The 22,365-nt window shown below is 38.7% G+C and overlaps 1 protein-coding gene across 3 annotated transcripts in view; it reads left to right on the forward strand.

Moving 5' to 3' along the window:
• The window catches only part of cadm1b (cell adhesion molecule 1b), a 169,514-nt gene that overhangs the window by 125,902 nt on the left and 21,247 nt on the right, over nt 1-22,365 (forward strand). For all 3 annotated transcript variants that reach the window (XM_087796490.1, XM_087796492.1, XM_087796491.1), the window contains 5 exons: nt 806-958; nt 5,004-5,141; nt 11,368-11,526; nt 13,009-13,105; nt 13,342-13,514. In XM_087796490.1, the coding sequence (XP_087652616.1) occupies nt 806-958; nt 5,004-5,141; nt 11,368-11,526; nt 13,009-13,105; nt 13,342-13,514 (720 nt within the window). The remainder of the gene's footprint in view (nt 1-805; nt 959-5,003; nt 5,142-11,367; nt 11,527-13,008; nt 13,106-13,341; nt 13,515-22,365) is intronic.

Here is a 22,365-nt window from a genome sequence, read left to right on the forward strand (position 1 = left end):
CGTTGAAGCTGCACCTAGACCTCAGGTAATGATGATGACGATAAGTGTGAAGCCTGAAGGGAATAACAAACTTGCCGTGCTTTAAAGCACCGCTGAATAGACTTCGTTAGGCTGACAGATGCAGCGAGAGTTTGATAAAGGAGGCAGGTCAAAACATCAAAAGGGCCCCCAATCAAATCACCCTGGATGTTTATGTAAAAGATGCTGGGTTGAGATGAGAGCTGACCCAAATGAGACGCAGTGATGATTGCTAACCTAGCTTGATGGCGTCAAAAGGAAAGTCGGCCCACCCGTAGCTGGGTAACAAGATTTCTGCCTTCTTTTTGATCCGGGATCTCAGACATCCACTCTTCACTACCTCTGCAGTGTGATTTAATTCATTATGTATGTTTGAATGATTCTCCTTTTTTCTGGAATATGCGAGAATGTGATGCATCCACCCATGACCACCGCCAGCAGAAGCAGCAGCAGCTCATTTGAAGAGTTCCGAGCTTGTTAAGAGTCCTCATGAGCACTCTTCACACTTCCCCGTCTTAACGAGTGCTCTGTGGACTGTAACGCTACTTTATAAATCAACTTGTATGAATCATTTTTGAAAACCCACATTTCTTTTACTCAATTAAAAAGAAGTCCCGCTTGCAGTGCAGAACTCCTTCCTGTCCTACTTCATTGTCTTCTCAAGCTCCTTGGTCTTTCTCCTTTTCACACCCACTCGCTCGTTTTCTGCACTTTTTTTCCCCCAGTCTCAGATTGTGTCCCTGCACTCTGGATCCTCATTGTCTCTCTCTGCTATGTATCCCCACAGCTCTGAAGGACAGCCGGTTCCAGCTGGTGAATTTCTCTGACAACGAACTCCGGGTGTCTCTGTCCAATGTGTCACTTTCCGATGAGGGACGCTACGTGTGCCAGCTCTACACAGATCCTCCTCAAGAAGCCTACGCAGACATCACTGTCCTGGGTAGGTGTGAGGCCATACGTGTGAAGAACACACACACACAGCCTTACTAATGTATGAGTACAGATGTCCTTTTCCATTTCAACTAGTGAGTGTCCAATTTTTAATGGCAGATATGTGCCCGGGTTGAGGTTCACACACTGTGATAGTCCAGATTTTTTTTTTAAAGTAAAAAATACTTGAATTATATCTTGGGAGGCCATTTCCAATCAGCTGAGAGTGCTGTTTCCTAAAATTTGCTTAAAGACTGCAGCAAAATTGGTCCAAAAACGTCTATAAAGGTCATTAAGAAAAAAGGTTCTATACAATAAAAGGATGTGGAAATTCACACCAAAACTGAAGTAACAGAACGACATCTGCATTGCTTTTCAGTCTGTTTGATATTGAGTATCTATACCTACCCCTTATTACGATATACAATTGGTGCCTTTAGTGTGCTTTACATTACAGGAACTCTAGGAAAACGAAATATTTGTTAATATGTACCACCTTTTTGTCATATTTCCCAAAGACGTGAGAAAGCCTGTGTGATAGAAGGAAGTCCTGCATAAAGTTAAAACACACAAGTTAACTTAAAATGTAATTTTCATTGTTTCATTATAACATTCATAGCGTTTAAACTATAATTTGCATTATTTAAAAAAAATGAAGAAGAATTCCTCATATACAAATCATATTTATGATAGTCCGGCAGTACTGACCTGTAGCACTGACCTGTCCTGACCATTTTTGCTCTTGCAGGAGCCAAGGTCTTGAGCAAGCACATTTCCAGATGTTATTTGTTAAAATTTAGCTCTAACCCTGTTCTCTATATACCCCTCACTCACACCAACCAACTTCATGTCCTCTTTCACTACATCCATCTGCGTCACTCCCAAAGAGAACCTCAACTTCTTCATCTCTGCTACCTCCAGCTCTGCTTCCTGCCTTTTCCTCAGTGCCACTGTCTCTAGACCTTACGGCATCGCTGGTCTCACCACTGTCTTGTATATCTTTCCTTTCATTCTGGCTGATACTCTTTTATCACACATTACTCCTGACACTTTTCTCCACCCATTCCACCCAGCTTGAACACGTTTCTTCACCTCTTTTCCACAATCTCTTAAAAGGTGACCCAACCTCCACCACTGCATATGTATTTATTGAAGCCACGGAGGTCGTTCGTCTAGACCCGAGATAACACAGAGTTATGGCTAAATGGTACAGTTGCTAGCTAAACTACTTGATATTCTCAGGCTCAATTTACATTGGGGTTGAAAAAGAAAGACACACAAAAAAGGTGGTTATTAAAACTTATTTAAAACTGAGGTTGGATTATATTGCCGGTCATATGTTGATGTCCAATAAAATGAGCACAAGATCTGTCAATGTCACTCCATCCATTTACATTAGTTAATTCTACAGCTGATTCTACATGTTTGAAACAATGTGAGAATAAAGATGTAGCATTGACGCTACTTGCTAGATATTGGGTGAGATATGCAAAGAAGCCCCGATTTTCAATTCATTGTCATCACATTCATACTTCTCTTGTCTTTCTCTTCATTCAGTAAAACCAAACGATAGTCATCTTTGATCCCGTTATCTTTAGAAACTGAAACAAAATGTCAGCCAATTAAGCGCTCTCAGTGCTCAACAGCATAACGAAAAAGGAGCAGATGCTGAAACTGATGGCTCAGACTGTGCTGGATCTGGCAGCTGTGTTGACTCTCTGAATCCCGGTGAATGTTGACTTGGCCGCTTCCAACGAATCCCAATTGAGAGTCAGCTGTGCCACACTTTGATGCTTTGGAGAGAAATGACTCTAGTTAAGCTTTTTATTATACATGCAGACATCCTGGGGGATTGAAAGGAGTTACAAGCACTTTTAAGTAATTACTCTGGATGTACAATTGAATGTCGCTGCAGTATATTTCTGAACTAAAGGTTCTTTTGAAGAGGGCTCGAAATAGGCTGCCTGCTGACTGTTTTGCTTTTCGATGAGTGAGGTTCAGCAGATTTAGACGATGACAAGTATAAAATTGAGAAACAACAAAAACTCCACATTTTGCTGGATGTTTATTTATATTTACTATTGTGACTTGACACAATCAGCTCTGGCTAGTTTGTTAGAATAATACTTTGCAGGCACATCAGCAAGATAGACTTGTTTATTTGGCTTAAATACGACAACAGAAGAAACACTTTGCAAAATGTGTTTATCTATGGTTCATATTATATACTAGTAGGGATGAACATTTTTCAAAACATTTTTTCTCTGAGCATTGGCTGCCTATATGAAATACTGTAACATTACACAAAGTTAATTGTGTTTCCTTATTAGTTATTCACTGTGTGTGTGAGGTCAACAAAACTTTCACCTTTGCTAAAGTGGTCCTGGTTAAATTACATCAGGAGATCCTATTCCCTTATACCAGAATAAAACAACAGTAACCATGTATTGTCAGACCAGATCCAGAATCCATTGGGTGATTATTTTGTACATGCTTGTAAATGCCTTTTTATTTTTTAAGGTTCTGAACCATTGCTATGGAATGTATTCAAAACATGCGTTTCCACACACCAAATGTGTTGTCCTAGCTGTTTGTGGTAGTTTCCCTGCCACTTATTTTCTCTGAAAATCAGCCATTAATAACACTGATGCCCCATCCCGCATATAACTAATCCAGCCTGAATATAGTTAATTATGATAAAATACTAAAACAAAAAAGACACACACAATTCTTAGCTTCATGCTAATATCACATCTGTATCATTAGACGGTGGGATATGTTGTAGATGAGCTTTCATCAGAAAAATAGAGATACTTTCATGCGTTATGTATTTTTATACATTGTTAGTTTACTGCTGTGTTGTTTCTACTGTATGTTTTTGCCTGATATTATCTCATGGTGCTTAAATCCGGATTCAATTTTCCATCTGGCTAATGCTGCTGTATTATTGCTCCTAGTTCAATAAATTAGATGAATTAAAACCTCCTGGGATGTTTATTAGTAACACACTGACCGTTTGGTTAAATATTAAGCATAAATTATCTCATTAAGCAGTTGCTATATAACCTAAAAATCCTATTTACCATGCATCACTTCTAAACGTCTCTGTGTTAATAACCAACTAAGGACTTGTTGGCAATGTTAAGCCATTGATAAATATGCTGGAATGACTTTTATAGTTTCCAGAGAAGCATAATGGTTGGTCAGTAAAGTAGGTTTTTAAATATTAACTAATAGTGGAGTTTTGTTTATGTTTATTGATGTAGAAGTTGTAAATCAATTCTTAAAATGTCTGTAATTGCTGTTCCAATGAAGTCAGTGAAAGTTTGTTTGGAGTTTGTACAAATTAGAGCTCCTGAACTCTATAGTTTAGCATCTTGGATTAAATGCAGAGCAGTCTACATACACTATAGATTTATTATCCTGCAATTGTATTTTTTAAATGAACTCACCCACATGCCAAATAGTTTTTGACCTATGATTAATTAATTAAATGTCCAGTTACTGTACACCCACCATGTGTTGCAGTCTTTCATACACTTTACAATTATCCTTTTTTATATTTCAACACAAATTATATATATTTATCACATTATATGAATTCAATTTTATATTATAATAAATTAATTTAAATGTCATTGTTTGCATTATTAATGCCCTGGATAAATAATTGTTATTAATTTTACATTACAAAGACATTGTCTCTTGAAGTGCCATTCTAGAGGTTTATTTTATTCTGAGGTGGGAAAATGTGACTTTGCAAATCTATCTGGAAAACCATCATCTTGGGGAAATCTTAGAGGTAAATGAACCAGTTGCTTTGTTTTTCATTAATATGTAGCGAAAGCTACTGCATAGATACAATATAACTGTACAAATGTCTTAATGGAATTTAATGCATCCCTTAATGCACAGCATTTATAATGCAACTGATGATACAGTTCACCGAAATATTTTGGATGAAAACGTGCAAAGGCATGTTTCGGACCCTCAGAACCGTAAACATGTGTGACTGCTTATCTATGTTCTGTAACGCTTGCTGTTGCTGTGTGCAGTCCCACCAGGAAGCCCAATCATCGAGACCCGCGAAGACGAGGTCAGTGAGGGGAATGAGACGGAGCTCACCTGCATAGCCTTGGGCAGCAAGCCAGCCGCTTCTATCAGATGGATGAAAGGAAACGATGAACTGACAGGTCAGTGGAATAACAGCCTGGCCGTGTTTGCCTCGCACACTCGAGGTCTGTCCACTCTCCTGCAGCACAGGGTCCCCGGAGAGGATCCTCCTGTGGACAAAATACATTTTGATTTACCAAATCAATGCCGTAATTATGTTGACTGACAGGGTTAGCCAGCATCGCACCCACATGAGGGGTCAATTGCTTCAAAAACTTCCGACGTTATATGTCATTTATTATTTAAATGCAACCTCCATCTTTGAAAATGTTCCTCGAATGATTCAAGAGACGTCATTCAGAGGACACTTTCTTGGACCTTATCAGATGAGTCGAAATTGTCATCAGGTTCTTTCTGGTGGAAACCTGAGAAGATTACACGGAGAGACACATTCTTTGCACGTGTCGCCACTTATCCTCCGTGGACATGCAAGGGTTAGCTATCGTGTCCTGGAGTCATTCTGACTGGATCACCAGGTGTGATCTTTCTATCCGCAGGAGCTGTGGCTCTTCTCTGAGCGGCTTCTGAATGAGCCATAATATGGACTAGTGCATCCAACCTACAGCAATACAAATACGTTTGAGAACCAGAATTAGACCATGATATCAAACTTCAAGGACCTAATCCTTATCAAGCCTCAATGTACCTAAATAAGAAAACAAATGCATCAAACTTTAGCTTTAAACCTGTTTCCCATAGATACATTTTCAGACGGGTTAAAGATAACTTAAGTCTTGAATATGAAGAGATTATTCATATTTTAAGTTTGCTTTTGGAAAAGCCTTCAATTGAAAAAAATGCCTTCTTTAATGAGGTGGGACTTTTGGTGGAGAACGTAGAAGAGAGCATTTAGATTAAATTCAACAGAATACTTTCTTAATATTTACTCTATGTATTTATGCAAAAATATATGTAACTAAATATATCAATAAGTCCATTAAGAGAAAATGATTATACAGTACAGTAGCTAAGAAATGGCTTATTTCATTATTTTCTACAACAGTTGCCATTAAATTATCTGCATAATTCAATACCATTTTTAGCATTTGAATTCTCATTGACAGTACATTTGCTAATGAGCCAGTGGCAGTGGTGTTCCAGAACTAACTCACACAACGCATCATTATTAAACAGTATTTTGTTGTTTTCTGGATTGATGTATTTTTTTAAATATCTTTAGCATGAACAAATAGACAAAGAAGCATCCAAAATAAAGTCAAATACAAAGAAAAAAGCCTACACCAACCCCTTTTCAAACCATACTCATTCTCCCACCCTCTACACATTTGACGCTTGAAAACATTTTTTTTTTTATATACATAAAAATGCCCTCCGTCCATATTTACAGACTCATATTCTTTGTAAAAATTTGACTTTGGGATTTACTGAAAATAAAGCGAGGACTTTCATCAACACCAAAGTTTTTCATCACTCTCTTATCCACACTAGAATTGGAGGCTAAAGCTAGACAACTCTGCTGTGAGTCTAATCCTGTGGCCACTACCAAAAGATGTGGCTAATCCATCGATTTGATGAATTAAAGGATTTTTACTCATCGAGCAGAAACCTTCCACTTCAGTAGTCAACGTTCTTTCAGTGGTATTCCAGCTAAACGGAATGTGTTCTGAAGCGTTACTACTCTCTCACTCTTAAACACTGAAAGTGGAAGTTGTATAAAAAAATATAACCTTCCACTAATGAAGAATCCATGAAAACAACTCACTCCTGCTCCGGAGTTACGATATGGTTCCTTGTTCAGCAGATCCGACTGTAGTTTTCCCGTGGCGCCGTATTAGTATGTCATACATTTGTGTCATACTTGTGCCTCTGAGGCTTAACTACGCCTTGATGTACATATCAGGTTCAGATTTTAACTCACTGAAATATTTACGCTTTTAGTATGCAGCTGATGTAAATGTTGGGGGTGAAGGCGAATATCTTCATATTGAAGAAGCACATTACGTCTTGATTCTGGTGGGTCTCTGTAGGCTGGGAGTTCTAAGGCGTGTGTGTTATCTGACATGTTGGAAATTCCTTATTGCCCCTGAGTTATGATTAGGGCCCATCTATTATGCATTATGTAGTTATAGTACAGCAAAGCGGCATATTCATTATAGTGCTATCATATTTACACAGAGTGGATATCTCTGGGCTTGTTGTCAAATTATATATGTATTAGAATGGAGGGGGATTCATTGAGCTTGTTGGGAGATTAAATATTTAGACAAGGCTGAATCTGAAGCTAAATGCCATCTGTGCCTCAAGTGTTTCATACAGGAGTCAAAGTCGATTGCTGCTCATGAGTTGCTGAGTCTGGTGCAGGCGAGGGGGAGACAACAGGATGGCGAGAATTGTAGAATGCCAATGACATGCTGAGCTCGGCTAATCCATCATGGCAGTGGATACAGAAGAAGAGCCAGAGAGTCACGTCCTCTTCCTGCACCCCAGGAAACACAAATCAGGACTCATTATGGAGGTGCTAAACAATTCATTAGCCTGTACGGGGGTGGAGAGTAAACGGCACATATCACAGAGGTTTTTTTTGGGATTGCTGTGATCTGGTTTGTCACATGCAGCCAAGACAACCATAATGTTGGGTAAGAAATGTGCCGGCTAATTTAAGTACACTTTCAAATTGGCAGGAATGCTTTTGCTATCATTTATCATGCTGGCAGGTTCGGGGCCGGGAGAGAATCAGCACACAAGGTGGTGAAATGCTTGTTAGCATAAATGACAGCTTCAATATATTTAAATGTAGTGGAACCAGGCTCGTCTGCTGCTAGTGTTAAAGTGCCCAGAGATATTTGTTCCCTCAAACAGCTGTGCATTTGAATTATGTGTTTTGTAAATGTGAATCATAAGCAATCCGACTGTTGGTATTTCTCTAGAAAAAAAAATCTCTCTCCTCAGATTACTTAGATAAAAAGTTAAATCTGAAGGCTATAATGAGCAAAAAAGTCATGTTAACTGACAAGTTTATTTTATTGTAGCTTCCATCTTCAGACCGGGTTAACACGTAATCTTGGCATTCAATTCAAATGGCCTTTTATTGATGTTATGTTAAGAACCGGTCGAGACGTTTAGTGAATAACAAGCTGAGACATCATGTTAGGAATATTGAAGTCAACAGATGGTCTATGTTCTGCATTCTGTTGATAGAGAGGTGGCATGAATAATCAAATGCTAAAATGATAGAATATATACATATATTATATTACTATATTAATTACCTTTTCATTAAAGTCAAATCTCAAAACCAAACGTATACCAAATTCCACAAACAATAGAATCTATTAATAGAAGAAGATCTAACACAAAGTGAGTAAATATGGCTCAAGGTGAGGGCAAATAACCTGCGCTATAATTCAAGAACACTATTTTGTTTTTGAAAGAAAAATACAGCAAAACATGTAATTCAAAAGCCATTATCCTATTCACTGAAAGAGAAAATGAAAGACAAAAAATGTAATCAAGAGTGAATGTCAGGGTTAAACTAAAAATCATTACTATATTTTCTTTTCATAATATTTCGGTTGCTAGCTTATGAAACCTTTGTTGGTGTTTCACTGATAAGTAGTGTACCTGGAAGTCCAGAGTTGTGTGTTGCTAAGCCAGCGTAGCTGCACGTGCTAAGCAAATCAAAGTCATGGTAGAAAGTTGTTCCAAACAATTAAGATGAGCAGGTAGTCATCATTTATTCTAGTCTTGTAATGCTAGTAAAAAACTAACTTTAGGAACATATCACTGTTGTCAAAAAATAAATAGGGTAAATGTTCTCCTTATTTAGATCCCATTTCTCAGATTGTGAATGTTTAAACACATTTTAAGTCAAACTGAGGTTTGCCATAATAACCATTTGTTGTGAGCAGCATCTTGTCTTAATTAAACTGTCAATCAGCGTTCAAAATACTTCGGTGTGTTGAGAGGCCAAGTGATTAGCCAGCTGAGCAAAGTGTCACCCTGAGAAGAGGTTATGCTGATTGCCGGGGGATTGATCAGCGTTGATTGTCACTATAGAGCGGCTGATTTCTGAGGCAACAAAAAAAACGTCTGTTGCATTAAGATTCAAGTCCCCTCCCGACCTGATCTACAGTTGTCTCCCTCTTCAGGAGTGGAATATCAGATGGTTATGGAAAAAAATAATTGGTCTCCCATCAACACTTCAGTCAGAGAGAGAAGGTGAAAGATTAAAGTTTTAAAATGTAAGAATAATCATTTTTATTTTTGACATTATTAGTGGATAGGGTCCACTAATTAGGAATTTGTTTTTGTAAACTTTGTAACTTCAACATCAGTGATTATAGAAAATGTAAATTAAAAAAAATAAACATAAGTACAATAACATTTAAAATGTATAATTACAAATGCAGTTATGGTTAAAACAGGTTTTGTGTTAATGATTCTATTTGCACCGCCGCATTTTTCACTTTATATCTGTCTTCCTGCAATGTTTAGTTTATTGAAGAGCCATCTTCTGCTCCCGCTGATCCTATCTGTGCAGCCCCACATGCTCGGCTGGCCTTGTTTTCAAGCCTAAGCTCAATTCTCAGAAGTACAATTTTCCCCAAAGAATCCACATTTATAAATAAATGCTTTTTATTATTTCATTGCAAATACCCTCGAAAATCAGCTCATGAATACAGTCGGTTTCGCACTATTAAGGACATTCGAGATATCCACTCATTCATTTTCAACTGCTTGTTCCTATTACAATGTCGCCGGGGACTATCAGTCCATCACAAGGCGACCTTTAGAAAACGTTCCACATAATGGCAAATTATTTTTTTATGAAATGTCCATCAAAACAGACCATTTCCATATCAATTTTCATAAAGTAATAGTTAATGATTAACATTAATATTTAAAAGACATAAAAATGACATTTGCATGTGTCTTCCTGCATTTCATGTCAGAGAGTGCCACAGCAAGTGGTGTGCCTTACTTTTTCTCTACATTTCTCCATGCATCCTCCTAATGCACTCATTTCTGATCTTGTCCTTCATGGTCTGTCCTAATGACAACCAGAATAAAGGGTCTCCATGCTTTACCTTCTTCGATTTAACTCCCTAACTCTGGATGATTGATCCTGCATATTCTTCACAATCTCATCGTCACGTCTTCTCCTGCCTAACTCATGTTCACGAACATCCTCTTTGCTCCTTTTTAGTTTCCTTTCCCTTGCATCTCCCACTTGCCCAACAATACTGATGAAGTTCAATCCACCAAAACTAAAGTACAAAAACTGTGCTAATAAACCAATAAGGCGATGACCAATGGTCACATAACCCGGTTACAGGTGCCTGTTCAATTTTAATACGTCTGAATTGACTGTTAAGATGGTAAAAATCTCAACACACCTGATAGCTTTATTCATGTACAGAGGGTGTGAAGGGGGAATGCAATCTTAAAACACACATACTGTATAGCTGTTTGCCAACAATTCTTAACCACGATTACATTTGAAACCAGTTAGCCACAATGAATGATCCCTCATAACAAGGCCTACAATGGCTGCCTTTATTATCATTGAACTGGTTTTATTAGCTACTTTCTGTGGTCAATATGCTCTTCGATCTCAGACTGCCATAGGCAGGGCATTTTAATGTAACCCCCTGAAGCATGCTGACTTCTTTTCAGACCCAGGACTTCAATTTTTATGTAGGCAGGTCTTGGTGGGCGGGTGTGTTACAGGAGGTTAATATCTGCCCAGAGGCCACATGTGTGTGTATTGGGGATCATCAACTGTGGAACAACAGTGTAATGCCCTCCCTGAGTCCAGCCCTGCTCCCATGTGACGGGGCTGAAATGGAAGTGTGCGGCAGGTCAGAGCTGGGCTGTAATTATTTCCTCACTTCATTAAGTGCGAGTAAACCATCACACTCAGCACTGCAGCTAATGCGATGCCCCTGTGGCATTGTAATGCTCTCTAAATGAATGCCCCTCTGAAAGTCCAGGGCCTGGTGGGCAGCAGATTACTGCAGGGTTAGCCCCTACTACACTCGGCCTTCCAACTGCAGAGACATTCATTATCAAGCTTATGTGACCCGTCCGCCTCAGGTTTTCCTTGTACGACTGAAAAACCTCTGGCTCATCTGAATCCTCTCGCTCAGCACATAAATTAAACTTAAATGTCATCTTAAGGCGTTCGGCTCTGACAGGGTTCTCAATAAATATGGATTTCTGACATGATGGCTTGAGAAACCGAGAAATGTTTTTTTTTCTTCTGAATTTTCATATTTTACTCAGGTGAAACTACCGTTGAAGAGACGTACGACAGGATGTTTACCGTCACCAGTCGGGTAAGATTCTCGGTCACCAAAGAAGATGATGGAGTACCAGTGGACTGCATCATTGATCACCCTGCTGCCAAAGACCTCCTCGCTCAAAGAAACCTGGAAGTAATGTGTAAGTATCATGTCTTTATTATTACAAAGGTGGAAATATGACCACATTAAGGATTCATCCTCACAAGAAAATATGTTTAGTTTTATTTTAAATAACTAAGAAAGTTTAAGTTGTAAATAACAAAATTTAGAATAGAATAGAATAGAAAATGTTTATTCATCCCCAGAGGGGAAACACACTTTTACAACAGCACAGTTGAAAAAAAATAAAGTGCAAGGAAAAAAGAAATAATAAAAGAGATAATAAAAAATAAAAAAAAAAGATCTTAAAGATATACAAATAATTTATAATATTAGAAATTTAACACTATTAACAAAATAAAAATAAAATAAAATAAAATAAAATAAAATAAAATAAAATAAAATAAAATAAAATAAAATAAAATAAAATAAAATAAAATAAAATAAAATAAAATAAAATAAACACACGAGAAGAAAAACACACTACGGATTAGCATCAGGATATTTAAAGTAGAGAGTTAAATATCCTGACACCAGTAGGGATGAAGGACCTTCTATAACGTTCCGTCCTACACTGGGGGTGCCTGAGCCTGCCACTGAAGGAGCTGGCCAGCTCCTCCACGGTCAGGTGCAGTGGGTGAAGAGGGTTGTCCCTGATTGAGGATAGTCTGGAGAGTGTCCTCCTCTCTCCCACCTCCTCCACCGAGTCCAGCGAGCGGCCCAGGACAGAGCCGGCCCTCGTGACCAGCCTGTTCAGTCTCTTCCTGTCCCGGTCCGTGCTGCCTGCGTAAATAATAAGTTGAGGCTTGCTAAAGCTGTTCAACTCCATAAAATTATGTTTGCTATTTTGATTGTAAAACTGAAGAAATAAAAACAAAAAAAAGTAAAACACAATGTGTAAATTTTATATATACAGGTACATAATGACTTGGAATCATATATATAGAAGTACAACGATGCTTTGGCTAATTTATCGAAGAATGAAGTTAGTGAAGAAGAGAGTGCAGGAAGGGTGGAACATTTGGGGATGACTGACTCGGATAATCGAAATGCGAGCGAGAGTAAACGGCGTGGTTGATAGGAAAGTAGTGAGACACACCATGATGTGCAGTTTAAATCAAAAAGACTGGAGGCATGGAGGAAATATGGGAGGGAATAAGAAACAACTTAGATGAAGGGACTCTTTTGAAGTCCAGGTAGAATATTAATTTATTTTCTGTAAAACAACTGTTTTGCCTGACCTTTCAAGGAAAAGTGTAAGCTTGACTAGAACTGCTTGACATTTGGGTAATCTGCAGCCAGCATTGATAAGAGGAGAAAAAGTATATTGCTGTAAGGCAGTGCAGAGTGACTACATGTGGAATGATTGCTTCGTCAAATCCTTTTATCCTTCTCTGTGTTTCACTCGCGGCTCAATCATTGGAGTGCATTAATAATTTGGCTGCAGGTAGACCAGAGAAATGTGTTTTGTTATAATGTCTGACATGGAAGCATTGTCAAGACCTGGAGTATTTATTTTCAGACAAACCAGAGGTGAAGATTGTGGTGACATATCCTGAAGGATTAACCAGAGAGGGGGACAATCTGGATCTGACATGTATCGCAGAGGGGAAACCACAGTAAGCTCCTGCACGCTTGCACACAGCACATTTTGACTATCCAACAACCCTTCTAACCTTTACATTCAATCTTAGCATTTAAATGTTAGGAGTTGTTTGCACGCTGTTTAAAGTAGATCATTATTGGCAGACTGCCGATGACCCTTCTCAGACCATTTTAGTCTTGACCTTTATTTCACATTTCTGGGGTAGATGGACACCCTCTGAGTGATGTGCCTGGTATTTGTGCTTTCAAGTCCCCACAGAATCAATTGGTTAAGAGTGGACGAGGAAGTGCCCCCCCACGCAGTGGTCACCGGATCTGATCTTTACATCGAGAACCTGAACAAGTCCTTTAATGGCACCTACCGATGTGTGGCGTCAAACGTTGTTGGGGATGCTTACGACGACTACATCCTCTATGTATATGGTAGGTACGCTGTTTGGCTCTGTTTTATTAAATGTCCAATACACGACGGAAGGTTGGGAAATTGCATTTTCATGACGGAATTCAAGAGAAGTTTATCATTTCACTAACCTATAAAATGCGAGAGACTTCTTTCGTGAGATGATCAGGATTTCAAGAAAGCCTTGATTGACCTTACAAGGTGGAGTTTCTTTGTTGGTCTTTGGTTCAACAAGTTGCTTGACGTCAACAGGTGACAGCAGGTTAAAGACAGCAACTGCATTCAGTTGCTTTCAATTCCTTCATGGCTGATGTACTACTAGAACATAAGCGGTGTAAGGGTCCGTGTAACTCATTATTTAGTATTATCAAATTAACCCTCCATGTTACACTTGTTTATGAAATATGCAAAATTATTATTCTTAAATAAATCAGTAGTATCTCTAGTTTCCGCTTTCGTAAATGTAAACGATCATAAGTTTGACAAAAAAATATTTCTCTATTCACTCATTTGTTATTGCTTTTTGGCTTTTCAAGGTCACAGGGTCTGGAGCCTTTAATGGACACATCATAGTTATGGACAATTTAAAGTACCTAGTCAAAGGCAAGCTGGAAGCTCAGTTGACTCACTGGTAAAGTCCGTTGACATAAAAGTCATGGTGCAATAGGTAAAGAGATGTTTGTTTATTTTCTCAAACTCACGAAAACCCCAGCGCATATCTTCAAACTTGATTCCCTACTAGGGATCAGCAGGAGGCAGCTGTTTGAAGTCTGAAAGCGGGAAAAAATGTATAATAAATAGTGTAGCTTTACATCTCCAAGCACTCACTTTTCATACCTACATTTCTAAGGCATTGGGAACAGTGTCTGTTGATATGAAGGAAATATATTTGCCGCACAATTGTTGGTGACTTTGCTTTGCTCGTCTTGTAGCGCTTGCTCCCTGTGGTTTAGAAAGGGGCCTGTGTTTCACTCTCGAGTTTCAATTTGTGTCTACAGTGTGACGAGAACATTGTCTGCCAGTGACAACACGTGGTTGGTACATCCAATGCCTCTGGATTTCAATGTCCAAATATTTACTTCCTTGCTGAAAAAATTGTACATTTCAAATAAATAAACATCTGATTGTTTCCACGTAATCTTTTGGGTAAAAAACATAATAATAACTATAACTATAACTATCTAATCAGCAGGAAAAGCAGAAAAGCAGAAGCATTAAAATGGCGAACCACAACTACGGCTCCAGTTATTTGCAAACTTACGTGAGAACTAAACATGATGAAATATAAGAAAATACTTCTTTACCAATAAATAACCTCTGATTATGCTTGATATATCGGCACAACATGTATTAATGTAATGTAATTCCAGCATGTTTGCTGTTACATTGTGTAATGTGGTGATATTACTAAAGATTGTGCAAGCACCATACATACATGTGATCAATAAGTACAAATTCTTAACAGAAATTTACCCCCTTGTTCAATTACTGCTGGATTTGTTTATTTCTCGGTTTCTTATTCTGTACAAAACCGGCAATTGATAAAACTCATTTAATCTGAGTAGTATTAAGGACAAACTAATTATTTATTTTATCAAAACACAGCTGCTGGCTTTAGCCAACTAAAACATACTTTAAATGCGTTGAGGTCACCCACAAATAAAAATACTATTTAGAAAAAATAAAGCGGTTGCCATTGCTTAATTATTTCACTGGTTTAAAAAGAAAAATCCCAGCGAGAAGCCATTGAAAAACACTGACATTTGCGTCATTTCAACTCTGATGTGCAGCTATTTCTCAAGATCTACACGTTAGGAGAAATTATGCGTTTGCTTCTCCAGCTGACACAAGCGACTTTGTCACTATGGCAAAAATGTTTTTCGTGGTTTTCACAACTCCAGAGCTCTTTGGTGATTCATCATTCCCCTTTTGCCTGGCAGATGATGACATCTGCTTGTTCCCAATGGTCCTATAATGATCACTTCCAAACAGAAGGAGAACGTCGGCTGGCAAACAGCTTCACTCTAGGGAGAGTCGTCATTATCTCTCAAGAAGACAGTAAATAAGGCTTTATATGAAGTCATGTTTACTGTGTCACAATGATAGTTTGTGCTGCTTTTGACAATGAGCAGGTGTTTGAAGTCAAATGATGCAAGCGTGTATGTGTGAGTGAGTATGTGAGTAGGTTCTAAGGTACAAGTAGTGCAGAATTAGCTAGCACTTGAAACACTGATGGCAATATATTCTTAAGATAGAACTTACCTCTGACATAAATCAAACTTGTAACTTTATAATGTAATAACTTCAAAACATCATGATAATGAGGGACTTACTGCCTAGATGCCCTTTAATACATCTTGGTTACTTTTTGAGAGCTTATGAAATTGACTGGGAACAAGGGTCACTAATCTTAGATCAATTTGTTCTGCCTTTAATCATTTGGAATATATATATAAAAAGCATAAACCGCTCTTGTCTATACCAACATATGCCCTCTGGCTTCAAACAATTTTTTTTAAAATAGATTCACAGTCTATTTAAGAAGGCGGATGGGATTTAGACTTTCAGGAAACATTGGATTGTCCCGACATACATCTGTGGAACACAAAAGAGTGATTTTAATTTATATTGGTCCCCATAATTTTTAATTCTCCTATAATGTCTCATACATAATTTAATTAAGTGCGCTTTGAATCGTATATTCTAGGTCTAGAAACACCAGCGTTGTATTTCAGTTTTGCTTCAATTAGGCCTTTAGCTTGCTCATATATTTAACGTTTTTATTTTAAAAATATCTCCTTTGTTTGAGCGTTGGACTAGCGAGTAACGAGACACAGGAGACTGGTAAAAGGTACTCATAACCACGGATAATTAAGTCTCCCACTCCTCTTTTTTGCAGATTTAATGCACGAAAAATATCATGATCAAAAAATCTAATCATGCTCACCAGAGTTCCCTAACTAAATGTATGTTGATTGGTCCAAACATGATAAGCTACAGCTTCTGCTCATTTTCCATTCTCCATTTTCCTGTGAGTTCTTAGTAAATGTTGCGGTCAAATGTTCATCAATCACTTGTGCACCAAGGCTCAGTCAGAAGTAGGTATATCAACAGTGGGAAATGTTAGTATTCAAATCCCATTGAAGTGACCAGCGCTACAAGTTTTGCTTTCCCCCACTGCTTCTGCTTAATGGCTAAATCTACATTCAATTCCACATAGTTACCATCAATTTGTTTAAACTGTTATTTCACAAGCAGAAAACTCTTCAGCTCTTCAGAATACCAAGGTGTTCTAGGACAACCAAAATACTAAGTTCGAGGGCCTCCTCCCAGTTGGACATACCCAGAACACTGTCAAAGATGCATTCTGACGTGCCACCTGAACTTGATTTTCAATATGTGGTGGAGCAGCTGTTCTTTGGTTACTTCCCAGACTTTTAATTGGCCCCAGCCATCCTGCAGAGAAAACTCATTCCTGCGGTTTAACATCTGTGATATTGTCAGTCTCTACCTAAAACGTTCGGCCATATATGGGAGTTTGAAATTAACCGCTTTGGCTTTTGGCTCAGCTCTTTTTTATCACTACAAGAGACGGATACAGAGTAGTGACTAACTTGTGAACAAGACTACTGGTCTCTTCCACCTGAAGAAGGATCTAACTTTTTCTGACCTAGATACATGGTCTTAGACTAACAGTTGACACATGGTCCATAGAGCTGCTCACAAGTGCCATTCTTTTTTCATCTATTCTGCACAATAAGACAAGTCCTTATCAGTGAGTAAAAGAAAATCAGTCTTTCAAGAAGAAACATCTGTCTCAAAAGACAGAAGTCGGCCACCTTGTCTGAACCTTTAAAAACGATAAGTGCTCCAAAGGAATCAGAACATATGACAATACGCCAAAATGTTTCTTTTCATATTGTACAGCACAAAAATAGAGCTTAGGATTGGCCATCTATTATCTGTCATCCAGACATCACTATCCACAGGCGCTGGTCCTTCAGGCGCTTCCTCTTTCAAAAGGAGTAATGACCTTTCAGCGTGCGACAGCTCAGACAGGTGTGAGGCCGATGTAAATCCACGTCAAATCAAGTTCTATTGTGTTGCTACCATTGTGTGTGGCGGCGCAAGAACGGCTTGTCATGCTGTTCTCCTGGAGGGTGTGTCAGCGGCTGTGAATTGTGCCTCCTGGCTGGCGACTGTTGGGAAGGAGAGCCGGACAGAGAAGCCTCTCTCCCTCGTTCTGTCTCCCTTCGAGGTGACCTGGTTGCTATAACTCACACAAAATGCCTGTTGGCAGGAGAACAATTTTGCCGTCACCGCTACGCTACAGCCTGCAGTTGACTTTTTGAACCATAAATCTTTGTTGGCCAAAAAGTCAAAGATTGACGAGGCACTGGACACTTTGGGTTCATCAGGGTTTTGACATAACAAGTACAGGAAGGACTCACGGGCGTTCTTGTTAGTATGAGAGACTGTTGTGTAACTGTAGTTATGAGTCACAGTGGTGACACCTTGCTGTATTCGCTCATCATCTCCCATTAAGACAAATAGCTTTCTGGCCCTCATAAATGGAACCCATTAAATTATAGTAGCCTCTTCAAAAACAAGACACGTATTAATGATACAGTATTAGCGTTAAAAAAAAACCTTGGATACAGAAATGAACCCCAATTTGTAAGACCAAAACAAGTCTTAGAGATGCACGGTCGTCTAGGAGAGTAGTCTTCGAGGTGGGTATCTGATGAGTAAGCCATGTGAAATGAATTCCTTGGTCAGCAAATGATTTATACACTTTCCAACACACTGCAAACAACGCTTCAAATTTGGCCCTATAGGTCAGAAAAAATTCACAGGATGTACAGACCCATTATAGGCTTCCTCAAGAGAAAGAAAACACAATTTTAGAAGTCAATATTAAAGCCACAGGGAGCCATGACACAGCTGCACAACAGCTCAATGGTTGAAGATGGCTGCTCTAAATCTCTCTATCTCACCGTCATTGTGTCTACATGCTTTGAGACCGAAACGTTGCCATTCTTTAAGAATTAGATGGGACTGTGTAACATCTTGATAATCTCCCTCGACGAAGAGCAAAGAAAATGCTGAGAAGACTGAGGGATGAAGTGGGACTGTCTGGGTCTGTGTTAGAATGGTTCTCATCATACCTTTCTGGGCGCAGCTTTAGTGTATCTGCCAATCAAATGAGGTCTGAATCGGCAGATCTGTTGTGTGGAGTCCCTCAAGGTTCTGTTCTGGGTCCTTTATTGTTTTTGCTGTACTTGATTCCCCTCGGTAAAATCATTCAGAGATTTCCAGATGTTTCTCTGATGACATCCAGCTCTACTGCTCTATTGATCCAACTGAGCCCCAGAGGCTGAACAATTCAGTCAATTGTTTGCTAGAAATCAAACAATGGCTGAGTGAAAACACTCTACAGCTAAAAGTGGACAAAACTGAAACACTGGTGATTACTCCTGATGATAAGGTTCCAGGGTTGAGTCAGTACTTGGGTGACTTGGGTCAGTCTGTCGAACTGAGCCTGAGAAACCTGGGTGTTGTATTTGATAAAGACATGTCTCTTGTTCGACACTGCAGAAAACTGACCAGAAACTGTTTCCTTCAACTGAGAAAAATCTCTTAACTTAGGAAAATGTTGTCGGAACATGATCTGGAGCTTGTGATCCATGCATTTGTTTCTTCTCGTCTGGACTATTGTAACAGTTTGTTTTCATGTCTTAACAAGAAGGAGCTGTCTCGTCTGCAGTTGATTCAGAACTCTGCAGCGAGAATTCTAACCCGCTCAAGTAGAAGAACTCACATTTCTCCGATCCTTAAAACTCTTCACTGGCTTCCAGTTTCTTTCAGGATCAACTTTAAAATTCTGGTTCTTACTTTCAGAGCTATCCATGGTCAGGCTCCTCCTTACATCACTGATCTGATCCAGCCTTACACCCCAGCTCGGGCTCTGAGGTCTGTGGATCAGAATCTACTTATGGTTCCACGCACACGACTCAGGACCAGAGGAGAGAAATCTTTTCAGGCTGTTGCTCCTAAGCTTTGGAACAATCTTCCTCTCTCTTTGCGCTTGATGGAGTCTACTGACTCCTTTAAGAAACATCTTAAGACGTTTCTATTTGTTCAGGCTTTTCCTTGATTTTTTGGAACTCCTGTGTTGTTCTCAGTATTATCTTGATCTTTAAAGTATATACTTTTTTGAGTATTGTTTTGATTGTTAAAGCGCTTTGTGACCCTGGTCTGGAAAAGCGCTATATAAATAAATATTACTTACTTACTTACTTATATAAATGTCTTCTGTGGTGAAGAAAAAGCCAACACACTTTAAGGTACAAATTTCTCATGATTCAAACAGTCTTGAAGATATGGTCTCGCCAAAACCACCTGAAATGTCTTTTCTCATAAATCCCTGCTTAGAAATTGCCCACAGAGAATGTCTGTTCGCCTGGATATTATATGTGCCACATCCCATCCGCGGCTTTGTGAAGACCCTCTTCCCTGAATGGCCAATTTCCCTTCTCTCCCAGAGATTGACATTTCGGCTATCAGACCGCCTTCGGTCACAGGGATAGAAATGTAGCCCACCCCCCTCTTCAAATGTTGTCAAAGGCGTCGCTTTCGCTGATCCCCCGATACAACCCAAACCACCACCTCCACCACCTCCACCATACACTCCACCCCCTCACAGGCAACATTATTCTGTCCTTGATGTTTTATCATTAGTTTGGGAGTGTGAGGTCCCCCACCGCTGGCTTTTGATGGAGTGCGGACAGTAAAGGCATAGAGACAGGCAGCCAATTTCCCCCGCTGCGTCTCTCCCACAGCAAGGGGTCGCGCTATCTTTACCCAGTCAGACATACACCCCGACAACAAGGAAGCTTTTAGCTCTGTTTAGCACTATTACATACCTGGACGACCGTGCGTTTTGTTTTTGATTATTTGGCTGCGGGGTTGCTGACAGGCCTAATCAGTACGGTGTTTGGCGGATGATGCGACTTGAGGCGCCACTGTACTGCAGGAAGAGACCACCAAGTGGTTTAATTTGCAGTCTGACTTAATTATGAAGAAAAAAGCCTTGGAAAATTACAATACCTTTCTTGATTGATAGTCATTGTATTTCATAGTTAATTAAAAAACGCTTGGGGAAAAAACTTCCGACAAGCATTTTATTCTTTCACTATTGTGATGCACGTTGTAAGCGAATGCTAATAACAACATGAACAATATGTTCTTTGTATACATAAATAAAGCTCTCCATCTTTAGAACATGTAGTTATCTTAGATTCAATCAGCCTAGAGTGTTTTATAGGGATTTTATGAAGCCTGAAATTTGGTGAATAATAGTTCATTGATGGTTAACTTAAAGTCGAGGGTGGGCCGTTAAAGTCCCTTGTTATATTATGTGATGGAAATGTATGAAAAACCTTACAAACATGTATGGAAGCATATTGGGTGGGAAAAAAAAGGCAAGCTGTTTGGTTGAACAATGATTTAGTTCAACATTCACTACAACAACAACAACAAATGTTTGTTGCTTCATGTGTTTAAGTTCGATCTTAAACACCAAAACAAAACATTTTTATTATCTAATTTTTATCGCTCAGATTAGTTTTTGGTTTTGATTGTGAAGACATATATATTTTTATTTTTTCTTTGGTGAAGGCAGCCATTTTTATATCTAATTATCAAAAATGAGGACTTCACTCACATCCCAGAAGTATTCTCCGGACACAGTTATTTAATTAATTAAATGATCATTTTATTCATGTTTTTGTGTTGATTGCCCCCTAACAGATTTGATCATTTGTGTTTAATTTGAATCTTAAAAAAGTTGAATATATGTCCCTTATGCCTTATTTGGGAAGTATTTAGAATCTACTTCTAAAATAACTAAGATATCTTGTCTCTTTAGTAGCCACTTTTCCACATTTCCTCTATTCAGATTTCAAACATTTGTCTGGAATACGTATGTGTCTATATCTTCAACTTTGGAAGATATACTGTGATGCTTTTTCACGCAGAAGCTTTGACTTCACAGATTTTATCTCAGATGTGATGTGTGATGAATAAACTTTCATATAAATGAATGTTGCATACAACAGTCCACTCTCTGGCTCTCAACAGTCTTGAAATGCATCATAGCTAAGAAATGCCAATTTAAATTAAGTTTAATTTGTTTTATTGAAAAAAATAATTGTACAATCATTCGATCAAGTCGTATACACCTTCTAGACATCATGACTTGGGGGCAAATATTTCTTTATGTGGCCCTCAGGATGGTTGGTTTAAAACGATGTGGATTGAAGTGAATGTTGACATTGTGACGTACAGATTTACACTGTTTAAAACGAGCCAAGCAACAGAGAATTATAGTTGTCAACAATAAAACCAAGTCCTCCTATAAGAGAGAAAACCATCGTGAAGATACAATATTTTCTCTGTATGTTTGAAGAAGGTTGACAAACACAGTGATAATTTAGGCAGTATCAGACTTTTGGTTAATATTCACTGTGTTCAGCCCACGATCTTGACTCTCAGAGATTCTGGCTTGTATGTAATTGAGTTCGACACGACTGTTCGACCATTAGAAAAAAATTCAAGACAGAGCTATTGTGCCATCAAGGTGTTGTTGGCTGGCTGCGAGATGTAAACTCATTTTAAATAGCAGAGGTTAGATTTCTGCATCAAGTCTTTTTCTGTGCCCAGTAAAAGTGTGAAAAGTGTGAATGATGAATGATGAGCTCATGCTTGCTTGTTATGCTCCATTGCATAAAACAGTTGCTCTCTAATGCAGACTTTTTTTTTCACAGTAAAATTTAGTTTTCTGTATCTGTAATGATCCTGTAGACCATGCAG

This window comes from Callionymus lyra, chromosome 7, assembly GCF_982586985.1.
Source record: "Callionymus lyra chromosome 7, fCalLyr1.hap1.1, whole genome shotgun sequence".
Lineage (NCBI taxonomy): Eukaryota > Metazoa > Chordata > Actinopteri > Syngnathiformes > Callionymidae > Callionymus > Callionymus lyra.